Here is a 12,080-nt window from a genome sequence, read left to right as displayed (position 1 = left end):
GGCCGCTGAGGGGGCCCCGGGGCTGCCGCCTCTGCCTTCTCCTCAGTAAGAGTGTCAGGGGTGTTTTCCCTTCCAGCAGCCAAAGTTAGAGCGTCGTGGAAGAGCCGTGGGACAAAAAAAAGAAAGGACCGATTTGAGGTAGCAATGTTTGAACCCAAATGCCAACGTTATTAAGAATAGTCTTGTGTTTTTGAGTTCCATCTGAGAGGAAAATCCACAGTGGAGACACCGAGTGACTTTCCCAAGGCCAAAGCATGTGGTAAACTGGGTTGTGATGGCCATTTCCTAAGGGTTCACAGACACTGGAGAAACCTGCTCAGCAGTGTGGGTGATTTCCACACGTTTCAGTGTGACAAGGGGGGCAAGGCGGTGGATTTTGGGATGGTAAAGATTGCAAACCATCAGCACGTGCTTTCAAAGTATTGCTCTTGTCCTGAGGTAGTGGCCAAAAACATCCCCTGGGGACAGAGGAGTTGGGATCTGCTGGTCAAATTAATTGTCAGACAAACTAAGAGAGCTGCAGGTTTGTGGGTGTTAAATATGCCATGGTGCTTTTGACAAGAAATCCACCAGCATCCGTGCTGCCCGGCCAAAACCAGATCCGAGCTGCTGCTCACAATGCCACAGGCCCTTTGGCAGCTGGAGACCAGCTTCCCCTGCTTCACCTTGACCAAGTGATAAACACAAAGCGAAAAAGGGTTCTGGAGCACTTCCAACGCAAATACAAACACTGTGACTGTTAAATACACCTCATCTTCACCCAGCTTTTCTCTGCCATTAGCCTCTCCATCCCTCCCTTCTGCAGTGACCTGCTGACAAGGCACTCAGCATGACAGAGCAGAGAAAGCAGGGAGCTGGTGCTCCTGCCCTCCCTGCCTGCAATATCCTGACTGCGGGCAGGCCACAAGTCTCCAATAAAACAGGAATCCATGAAAAAACAAGAGCAGCACCTCCCCAGGGAGCTTCCTGGCTCCCTCAGTCGCTCCTCCACACCAGAGACCAGGCATCCCTGAGCTCAGCACTGTCCCATTGACAGGGAAGTCACTGGTTTATGTTCCAGCCTTGTATTGCTGTAGCTCGATTTCTAGCCAGGTGCTGGTTTCCTTAGTATAGTCAGTTACTTTAAAAGACTTAAAAAGTGTCTTTTTGCAGATGTTTCTGCAAATGTCACCACAGGCTGAATGGCATGAGAAGGAAAAGCTCCTATGTTTGCTCTGCCATGCTCCTGCTGCAGAAAACTAGGGAGGCATTCAGACACAAACACTGACAATTTAGATGCAAGAGCTCTAACCCTGCAATGGCCTCCACACTTTGCACCCATTCAGGAAAGTTCATGGCTGAACTGAGACTAGCTAATCTCCCTCCCTGATAAAATGTGAAGTAACCCTAGAGAGCGGGTTTGCTGCCAATGTCCCTCTGCTGTGCCAGCCAGAGGGTGTCTAGAGAGCAGACCAGTGTGAGATGCTATGCACCCAGTCATTCTCTGCAACACCCCCTCCAAACACTCCTGAGTAAGCCACTGGTCTCCCCAGTAAAAGTTTTTCACCCTCGTGTTTATTGTTCTGGGCCACTTTCACCATTGGAGATCTTTGGAGCCACATGTGTGGCAGTAACTTTTAGGTTGCTTTTCAACAGCTTTGCTGAAACCATCTACATGATTTTTATCATCTGAGGGCTTCTGATGGTATTTTATTTCTAAAGGCAGGAAGATGCACACAGAATGTCCTCCTGGAGTCCACCCTGTCCAGGTCCACCCTTCCTTCCCATCTCCACAGCAGTGTGTAATGAGAGCAGAGCAGCTGGGAAACAGCTTGCTCACTTCACTGTCCATTATGTCTGACAAGCCTGTGGTAAACTTGAAACAAGTCTCATTGATCTGACACCTCCCCTTCTCTCCTCCTCTGCCTGGTTTTCCTGCCTGCAGCAATAAATTCAAGCGCGAATTCATCCTACTCCCACAGGCAGCTGCAAGCTCCTCGACATAGATGAGGATGGATAAGAGGTCTCGGAGCTCTTCCAGGGAGTCTCATAGGAGACGGAGAGAGTCCTCCGCTACACCAAGCAAACGAGAGAAGAGGGAGAGCAGCAGAGAAGCTGGCAAAGGAAGGGGAGACATAAAGCAGGAGAAAGCAAAGGAGATCAAGAGCACCACAGGGACCGATGGTAGGGTGCACACGTCCACAGTGGTGGACGTGGATGATGTGATATCTGATGAAGAAATGGAAGCAATGGCATTGCTGGACAGCGAGCAGCAACAGGAAGGTATGGCTTATAGAAGGGAAGGGGACGGAAAGCTATGGACTTTTTGACCCTGTGTGGGTCACAGTATAACTCCGCTTTCTGCGTGGTGTCATCACACCTACCTTGCACAGTCATGGTTTTCCTTAGGACAGGATATGGGAGACTCCAGCCAGCCTCCCAGCCAGCTGCTGCAGTCAGTACTGCAGGCTGAGCAGCACTGTTTAGCACAGCAATGAACTTTGCAATACCCAGTTACATCCCCAGTATCCTTCACGCTTCAGCTTGCTACTCCCCAGTTCTATTCATGTTCTATTCTCTTCCTTTTCTCGCTTGCCCTTCTGTAGGTGGATGGAGTTAGCCCTCATGCCAGTTCATAGCCCAAAGGACTGCAGTGCAGTGTATCTATTTTGATCTATCTATTTGCATGCCATACCTGAAGATTTTCCCTCAGGCAGGAGCACAACAAAGGGCACCCAGAGCAAGATGACCCACACTCACTTTGGGGGAGATGTAGCAGGTAATATTCACCTGGGGCTGACCACCTCAGTCGGCCTCTGACACTTTGGTGTGACCGCTGTAGAGCACAGGGAGATTTCAGCAGCACCGGTGGCTTGGTCTCACTGTGTTGGGGGGCTGGGATGTGACTAAAATCCTATTCCAAAACGACCTGAGATACTCTGACAGGGAAGGGCACTTCAGACTGTGCATGCTGAAAGCTACCTCTTATTTAGAATCTTTCTCTTTGCCATTAGCTTATCTTTCCAGATAAGCTTCTGGGATCCCAGCTCAGCCAAGCAAGCTGGTCATTCCAAGCCTTTCAACATGGCTTGGTAGCCACAGGCCTTCAAGCTAAAGGCTGCTCTCTAGTCAAAGCACTATGGAGAAGCATGGCTCAGTTTCTGCCAGTAAAGCAGAGACAGACTCTATCGGTCTATCCTAGCACCTCCTGGTCACCTGGGGCAGGGAGGTGTTCTTTAACCCAGCTCCAGAGAGAGCCAAAAGGGTCATACACCGGGTCTATGCAAAGGACAACAATGAAGCTTATCTGTGCAGGCACTTGTCAGGCCATCGGTATTTTGGGAGCAGTCCTCTCCTAACACAGTCATGTTGGATTTTTCCCTAGGTGCAAAGTCTCCTGGTCTGGGCATCTGTGAGTGGCTTCTGACCATCTTGTCTTTCCTGTTCATCATAATGACCTTCCCCATTTCTGTCTGGTTCTGCCTGAAGGTGAGAATAGTCGTGGGCCCTCTCTAGATTTAATATTTGCTGTCTGATGTGGATGTAACTCACTGGTTCAGCCTGCGTCAGACATGAGCATAAAGCTGTTTTGGTCTAAGGTCCTGTTTACACTTTTTCAGCTCATCATTAATTTTGACTTATCCTTTATCAAGTTGCTGCAGCTGAGGGCTGCACAAGGGTCCAGCCACTGCTTGTCAGATACTCCTGCTGCAGTATCAACAGGCTGGGGCTTCAGTTCCTCTTTTTTTTAAAACAAATTGTGAATCCATTCACTTTCAAACACAACCCTTAGCCTACTCAGCCCAGAGATGGCTGCATTGCAGCAGCAGGGTAAATAGGTTTTGAATTAAAAATGTTACGAGAGATCGATCTCTCAGTTAATAGTGCATTTTCCCTCTTCCTCCCCTTTTCTCAGATTTATAGCATGGCTACAAGTAGGCATATTTTGATTTCCACTTCTCAGGAAATTTCATGTACATATTGTTATCAACAAAAGCATCAGTATTATGGCCCAGATCTTACACATGTGTGCGTATACATACAAGGTTCCCTTGCAGGAAAACAACCAACATGGAAAATTTTAGCTCAGGGTGTTCACATCTGGCCAGGCTATAAGGAAGCAGGCTGCTGGCTGGCTTCATCCCAGGAAACCCTGGGCAGCTCTCACACAGGCTGCTCTTGACAAATCTCGGGCCGTCGCAGGGCTGCTTGTGGGCTGCTCACACACTAGGCCAGCCAGCAGTTCTGGGCAGGTTCTTTGCTAGGGTAAAGGGACTCAGTAACAGGTGATGCCACCAGCTCATACCTGCTGAAATCCTCACTTTGCAGGGCTTTCCCAGAACAGACTTCCTCCATGCTGGAGAGTCCCCCTTTCCCCAGCCCTACACCTTCCTCTCCAGCCTAGCTTTTGTTTCCCTCTGCAGGTAGTGCGGGAGTATGAAAGAGCCATCGTTTTCCGACTTGGGCATCTCCTTCCCGGCAGAGCCAAAGGGCCTGGTAAGGTGTTTACTGAGCTCCCCACAACCATGTTGCTCCTTTTCCTCATGCTCTACCAGAGCTTGCATGCCAATGCCCTTCAAGCAGGCATGGCCAGATAGCAGATGGGATGTCTTTGCTCCCTTCCTCTTAAGGGCCTAATGGCTTTTCCCATCACAGAAGCAGACTCAGAATTTGAGCCCATGTATTACTGTTCCTTTGTAGTTCTGCATGCCAAACCCTCCCCTGTTCTCCAAAGCAGGAGAGGCAATTTCTGTGGTTCTGATGATCACTAGCTGCCTTTCTCTTCCTCCCACAGGCCTTTTCTTTTTCCTTCCCTGTCTGGATACATACCACAAGATAGACCTCCGCCTCAAAACCTTGGAGATCCCCTTCCATCAGGTATGGCTGACACCCCCTCTCTCTATTAATTTTTTGGATGTCTCTAACATTATTATACCTTATGCTTCTAGCCTTCATTTCTAGGTAGAAAAGTCTGAAAAAACATCTCAAACACCTCAGAAAGGGAAGGCTAAAAATTCACCAGAGTGAATTTTCTTCTCTTTTAAAACTACTGCTTTTAATCCCATTCAGTTTGACATGCTGTAGTGGTAATACAGACCAACAGAGAGTTGCTGGGCCAGAGATACGGGACCTGATTCTTTTACTTACCACACTGAGGAGTGTCTGCAGCAGGGACAGAAGCTCAGACTAAGATCTTACAACAATATAAGGGTGGTACTCTGCTCCTGTATAAGCCTGGGAGGAAGAAAGGGCTGAACCCTTGTTTCTAACCCTTGCACCTGCAACGTCCCTAGCCACAGCCCCTCCTCTCCTTTTGGGATATGTTGTTTGTTCTGCTGTGTTGCCAGTGGGACAGTCCTTGTGGGATAGCATCTCCAGGCTCACCCCCGTGGTGTGCAGCAAATCCTTCTGGAGATACAATAACCGAGCACACACCTCAGGACACAGCCTATGCTCTCAGAACAGGAATGGACCAGGCAGCTGTGTGCAGGGAAACGCAGTGTTATGACCTACTCACAGTCTCTAGCTCAGCAGCTGTACTGAGGAGACAGACACAAAGATGCTGCTCAGGAAACTGAGATCTAGAGGTTATATCCTTTGCCCAAGGTCAGTCAGTAGCAGAGGTGGAAACTACAAAGACTTAACTGTCTGGATAGGCTTCACTGTCTTGTGTGCTTTCCGTGCTACCTTAGAGTTGTCAGAACCAGCTCCATCTCCCCTAATGTCTTCTGCTTAGGTGGTGACCAAAGACATGGTTACCTTGGAGATAGATGCTGTCTGCTACTACCGGTTGGAGAATGCCTCTCTTCTCCTCACCACCCTGACCAGCATCTCCAGTGCCATCCAGCTGCTGGTGCAGACAACCACAAAACGCCTCCTGGCACATCGAGCTTTTTCTGAACTTCTCTTGGAGAGGAAAAGCATCAGCCAGGAGATAAAGGTGCTTCTGCAGGGGGGAGGCATCAGAGCAAGGGGTGAAATGAGGCTCCACAAAGCAGCTCAGGTCATCAGCCCCTCAAAATCACAGACACCGGTTTGCAGAAGGGTGCAGTAACAACATGTGTTTCCTTCACAGAAAAATGGGAAATTTTCCTTCTGTTTATTTTTTTGACACTGATCGCTTTAGGTGAAGGATATACAGTGTGGGCCCCCACATGTGGCTATGGTGAGCAGCAGACAGAATATATTCTGCAGCCCGAGTGAGTTGCCATAAACCCAGTACACATGGGATATCCAGTAGCAGTTCTTTGTGGCCATGACACACATACAAGATGATACCAGTCAGGAACTGAATGATTCCTATGGAGCTGAATTGGTTCCACACTTGAACCTATATGGGCTAGTTAAATTGTGCTAAATCCCTGAGGCAAACACAAATCAGAAGTAAGGGAAGTAATTTTATTTCTGAGGACCTCACATAATAGCACACAAAACCTAATAAATCTGCCTTACAGTCCTGCAGTTAAATTCCTTAAATTAATGTCCCTGCACTGTCTTACTCCCTGTAAGGGGCCTAGGCCAGGGCTGGTGTTCTCCCCATGCTCTAAAATTATTCCTCTTCACAGGTGGCTTTGGATGCGGTCACAGGCTGCTGGGGGATCAAAGTGGAGAGAACAGAAATGTAGGTAGGAACTGCTGGTAGAGGGGACTTCCCTGGCCCTTTGCAAGTACCTGTTCTGCTGCCTGCTCCTCTTCCTGCTTTGCCTCTGGCTCTCTCCCTGCAGCTATTCTGCAGAAGGCAGAGCCTCACCTCTCGCCTTCCTATTTTCCCTGTCCTATATTTCCCTTTCAGCCTCTGCCTCACGTAGAACTTCCACATGAGGGCTGTGCTTGCTCCTGCACTAACAGCCAGGGCAGGATCCTTAGCCGGGATCTCATCACGATTTCACTGCTGCTGCAGGCAGAGTTTGCACCCAGTTCTGCCAGCCCAAGAGGTGCAGCAGGCACCAAACTCTCTGTGCCCCACCCTAGATCAAAGGCCTCGGGGTGCTAGCACTGGTAGGGATGGGCTCATCATTCGGAAGCCCATGCAGAAAGGTGGGACTGGCTCGTCCCATAGAGGGCCATGGAAGAGAGAGCCAAGCAGTGCATGAGTAAATCTATGAACAGAAGGAAATTCCTGTGCCTGTCTCGAGAGCAGTCTACCCAGCGGATTCTCTGCTGTCTCACAAAGAGTGAGCTTAGACTTCAGGCCTCAGAGGCACAAAGAGATGTCTCTGCTGCCTAGTGTTCATGCAAGCATGATCATTAGAACACGAGGCTGGAAAAGAAGAATGGGAATGGTAGTACAAGGCTAAAATGAGATGCATGGAGAGGGACACCCAGGGAACAAAGAGCATGTGTGAACTGCTCTGCAGAGAGTGACTGATGAGCCCATTCCAAGCCCGATTGACCATCCAGTGCTGCCAGGAGAACCTAGAGCCCAGCTAATCCCTGTCCTTTACTACCACAGCAACAACGTGCAGCTGCCTGCTGAAGTCCGGCAATCCCTGGCTGTGGAAGCGGAGGCCCAGAGACAGGCCAAAGTGCGGGTATGCCAACTCTGAATACTTCTCATCTCCTTCTAAAGCCCCCCCTCTTTCCTTTCCCACCTCTAATTTGAGGTCCCTGGGGCATGCCCCACAAGGATACAGCTCTGGTGAGATATGTTTCCTTTAATTCCTGTTCAAGAGCTGTGTCTAGCAAAGGGAGATGCAGCAAGAGCCTGGGCCAGCCCAGTGGAATTCCAGATCTGGTATCTGGTCTCCAGGTAGGACACAGACACACACAGAGGTCTGGAGTTATCCCCAGGCCCACTGTGACTCCCATAGGGTTCTCTTCCTCAGGGTTTCACTCTTCCCTAGAAGCCCAGTGCCGGGCTGTCACCACTGTCATGTTCCCTGCACCCTGCTCAGGTTGGTCTCCATCCCTTGGCACTGAGCTGTGCAAGAGCCTGGATAAGGTTGGTGTCCAGCACCCCTCCCACAATGCTAGCCCAGGGGCTGCCCTCTCCCATGCTTTTGCAGCAAAGGTATCCCCAACTATGAGCCCTGATGGGCCTAGTAAAAAACAAGTTAGACATGAATTCCCAAACTTTTGGGGGTACCAAGACGTCTAGTACATACCATGGTCTTCAGAGAGCAGAACTGTTATAATCACACCGTCTCTGGGAATTTCATGCCCCTTAAGTCCATGCTCCTTACTCCCAGCCTCACAGAAACCCTTATTCTCCTGCTTGGCAGGTGATTGCTGCTGAGGGGGAAAAGGCTGCTTCTGAGTCCCTGCGGATGGCAGCTGAGATCCTGTCCAGCACCCCTGCGGCTGCTCAGCTCCGTTACCTCCATGCACTGCACTCCCTTACTGCAGAGAAACCTGCTGCTTTCATCTTGCCCTTGCCTTTGGATGCCATGAACCTGGTCTCTCCGGCTACCCACAGTCCTCCGGCAGCGAGCAGCCACCTCACAGGCACCACAAAGCTCCCAGAAAGCCCCAAAGACAAGAAGGACTCACCCATGCTCTAAGAGCTGTCCCAGAAATGGTTGCCACACTGCCCCTGGTCAGTCCTGCTCAGAGAGGCGCAAGAAGGGTGGACTATTGGCAGCCCACCAGCAGGTCCTGGTCTGGAGGCAGGAGGGAAGACAGCCCAGGCCTGTAATATAAAGTGGGATGTACATGGAAGAAGCCTCTTCTTGTTTTGGAAAGGGAAAAATATGGAGTAAAAGGAGCAGGGCTGGCATGTGTGTGAGCAGGGGATTGAAGGAAGTGGGGTATCATCCCTTCCCCTTCACAGGGCCAGAGGCACTTGGGGCCTGGGCCCTGCGCCCTGATCATCTTGCCCCATCACCTCGGCAGGAAGGACAGGCTAGCCCCTAGGTACTTAAATGCTCCCCTGTCCCCCCGAAGAGCCAGGCAGGCGAGGGTGGGAGCCCGACAGTCGGTGGGGGAACAGGAAGCGGCTCAGCACGCAGGCGGGTTGGTGGGTGCTGCCAGCCTAGTGGCTCTGCAACAAGGGAGCGAGCTGAGTCCCGTGGACTAAGTCCTGGATGTGGGGTTTCAGTCACCACCCGTGCGCGCCTACGTGCACACACAGGCAGCCAAGGTATTTAGCCCTAGTTCTAAATTAGGAGGAAAAGGAAGAGGAGGACAAGGCAGCCTTTAAGTCTTGGCACTTCCCTGCAAGGCACGTCAGCTGAGCTGAGGAAAGGCAGGCTGTGCTGCTGCTCAGTTCCACTGGGGGGTGAGGCAGGACAAGGTCTGAACTTGTGGGCGTTTAAACATTTTAGCGGTGATCCCTTTAACCAACTCCCACTGAGCTGACAAGGGGGAATCCAGCAGCACTGGGGAAAAGCCAGCCAAGAGCCTCGAGAACAGTAATACTTTTGCCTGCTGCAGCTGCCTTGGTAATCTCCGTACCCAGGGAAGGAACAGAGAAAGTCCTCCAAACTCCTATGTATCTTTCCTGCCAAAAGCTATTTGAAATGGCCGGGAACCTACAGATACTGCAATCCTTTCCCTTAGCAAAGATACAGAGCACTGTCAAAGGAACTACCGCTGCACTCGGTTTCTCTGATGCTGCTGCCCTTTGGCTGGCTGTCAGCTCTGCTCCTGCCCTTTTACTTGACCTGCAGCATTTCCTCGCACTTCAGCACAGACCTCCCCTGCACAGCCATTCCCAGGACATACCTTCTGCCGGTGGTGGCCTGTAGAGGCCAAGATAGAGGGCACTTGGTGGCCCTTCTCTTAACTGCCTACACAGTAGTTGGCCATCATGCACAAGCCTAGCAGGGGTTACCCAGCCAGTTGCTCACTCTTGTGTTTTCACTCATTTGTTCAGTCCCTCTTTGCCTGCTGGCAAACACTCACGCACATTGGCATATATCAGTAGCATTTCTGTTAAATGCCGCTGTGTCACGAGGATGGCCTGTACGTACAGGCTTAATGCTGCTACAAAGGACAAGGATCCCACTTCTAGTAAGTACCACGTATTCTGTATTTAATCGGCCCCTTCAGCTCCCTGGAGTCCCCTCCTCAACACTCAGTGCTCCCATAATACTTGCTCTACAAGTATTTGCTGGTCTTTTTACAGCAAGGACACCCAGCAAACCAGTCCTCTTACAAGTGGCTGGGGAGTGGGAACAACCCACCTGTGAACTTCTCAGTGATCACACAAGAATCCGAGGCGTACCCTCCCATCTGAGTCATTCTGCCACTGCAGGAAGGGTGGCACAATGGCCGTGGCTCCTGTCCGTGTGTCTGTAATAGGTCTCAGCAGCGATCCACTCAGGGAAAACTAGCTCTGGGAGGTGGAACAGCTCTAATCTTCCACTGGCGAACATGAGCTGTGTAGTTACTTCTCTAAAGCTGGTCCTGGTTATTTCTCATGCTGCTGGAACAGGCCCCTGTTTCCCAACCTAGGGCAAAAGGATGTAACGCTACACAGACTGAGCTGCAGATGATTCTTTCTCTGAACACTTCTCTGGCTGCATTTCTAACTCAGTGTAAAACGATCCATCCAGACCATGATTCCTTGGCACATTGAGGACCAACATCTCCACAGATAATGTCTCAAAGGAGCAACACTTAATCTGAGAAATGAGCGTCAAGAGACATACAGTGCAAATTATAGCTAAGAGCATCAGTTCTAAAGAACATGCCTTGTTCCAGCAGGATCTTCTCTCTCTTACATATACAGAGCTGGCAGAAACTTGTCATTTTACCTACATGCAAAAACCTTGCAGAAGGAAAACATCATTTAAAAATGTACTTCACGATTAGTGATATATGGTGTTTCCAAAATAGAATTTACTCTGAGGGAGTTGGCAGGGGTTGTCTGAACTGATGTAATTCCTGACAGTTTCACTGCCTGCTCTTCCAAGCTGAGACTGGGTCAAATTGCAGAGCCCTGCCGAACCCAGGCAGCTCTGCTGGCCTTGCAGAGGTTTAGGACTATACAGACTGCCCCGGGCTGGGGACATGACAGAGGTAGAAGTCCTGGGTGGCCACCTCACTGGGCAGTTTGGCCTGTTGAGGCTGTAGGGGTACTGTGGATGGGCAGCCAGGGGGCTCAGATGCCAAACACAGAAACCACAAGTAGATGAAGTGTATAAATGCCATCCCAGTGCACTAAGCAGGTAAACTGGCATCATCTGAAGTCTGGTTTTGTGACCCTGGTTAGAGGCACTTCTCCTGTAGCAGCAATTTAAGAAAAGCCTTTAGGATCATGCACAGCTTCAGGCTTTCTGAAAAAGGACAAAACCTTCAAAAGAAGATTCAAAGACTAACAAAAATCTGTCCATACACTTCTGTACAATTTCTTCTTGACCATTCAGCTGGTAACTGGATCACCTGAAGCCGAGAGGATGAAGGAAGTACCCATTATCAGACACACAACCAGGCCATGCTGGCACTGAGAAAAACAAGCCTTGATAACCAGAGGAAAGAGGTGCAAATGACTGACTTGCATGATCCAAGAGGGGTGAGGCAGAATGAGATACAGCAGCAAGAAGAGACTGACGAACACAGGAGGCAAGCACCAGGGAAGGGGAGGGCAGGAGGATGCACAGGCAGGAGAGATGTGGGTAGAGAAAGCTGAGGCAGCAATGGTATTACAAGGAAGACATGCTGTAAAGAGCTGTGGGAGGAGGTAAAGGACAAGCAAGACAGATCTGGAAGCAGTAAAAGCCAGCTAGAAGAACAGCATAAATGCTGGGATGGCACGGAAATGCTGGGGTAGTAGGTAAGGAGTAACAGCAGTGGATCGGGGTGAAATGTTACTATGAATGGGCACTAAGAAACTACTAAAGCATTGCTGTTCTTTAATGCTTGCTTTTTCTGGATGTCTCAGACTGGCCAGAGGTAGAAACTTTGGGACTTGAGCAGGCCCTGACTTCTAAGACACTTTCTTGGAAACATTTTTCTGAAAGAAAAACAAAACAACAAACCATAGCTAATAAAAACACCAGAGTTAAAATCTTCCCAGGGCATCACATCCTTAACAAACAAATTAGCCTCTCCTCTAGCTTCGATGTCAAAGAGACAGGACACAATGAAGGACTAAGGAAAGAAGTTTTAATTCCAATTCTTTCTCCTTCTTCGTATCTTATATCTGTGTGGATCCAGTT

General features: G+C 49.8%; 1 protein-coding gene across 1 annotated transcript; it reads left to right on the top strand.

The window, feature by feature from the left end:
• The first annotated feature begins 1,981 nt into the window (after positions 1-1,981).
• NPHS2 (NPHS2 stomatin family member, podocin) lies at positions 1,982-8,619 on the top strand. Its single transcript, XM_005231626.2, has 8 exons — positions 1,982-2,262; positions 3,365-3,468; positions 4,404-4,476; positions 4,775-4,857; positions 5,717-5,920; positions 6,546-6,601; positions 7,433-7,511; positions 8,202-8,619. The coding sequence occupies exons 1-8, from the start codon at positions 1,986-1,988 to the stop codon at positions 8,478-8,480; spliced, it is 1,155 nt and encodes a 384-aa protein (XP_005231683.1). The 5' UTR covers positions 1,982-1,985; the 3' UTR covers positions 8,481-8,619.
• Positions 8,620-12,080: the final 3,461 nt, after the last annotated feature.

The sequence above is a fragment of the Falco peregrinus genome, chromosome 10 (genome assembly GCF_023634155.1).
Source record: "Falco peregrinus isolate bFalPer1 chromosome 10, bFalPer1.pri, whole genome shotgun sequence".
NCBI classification, from domain to species: domain Eukaryota; kingdom Metazoa; phylum Chordata; class Aves; order Falconiformes; family Falconidae; genus Falco; species Falco peregrinus.
The sequence above is the reverse complement of the archived record's forward strand: the minus strand, read 5'-3'. Positions and strand labels throughout refer to the sequence as shown.

Coding starts and splice junctions, on each gene's coding strand:
- NPHS2 (XM_005231626.2), top strand. CDS start 1,986: ATGAGGATGGATAAGAGGTCTCGGAGCTCTTCCAGGGAGTCTCATAGG. Junction 4,477..4,774: donor CGGCAGAGCCAAAGGGCCTG/GTAAGGTGTTTA, acceptor TTCCTCCCACAG/GCCTTTTCTTTTTCCTTCCC. Junction 5,921..6,545: donor GCATCAGCCAGGAGATAAAG/GTGCTTCTGCAG, acceptor TCCTCTTCACAG/GTGGCTTTGGATGCGGTCAC.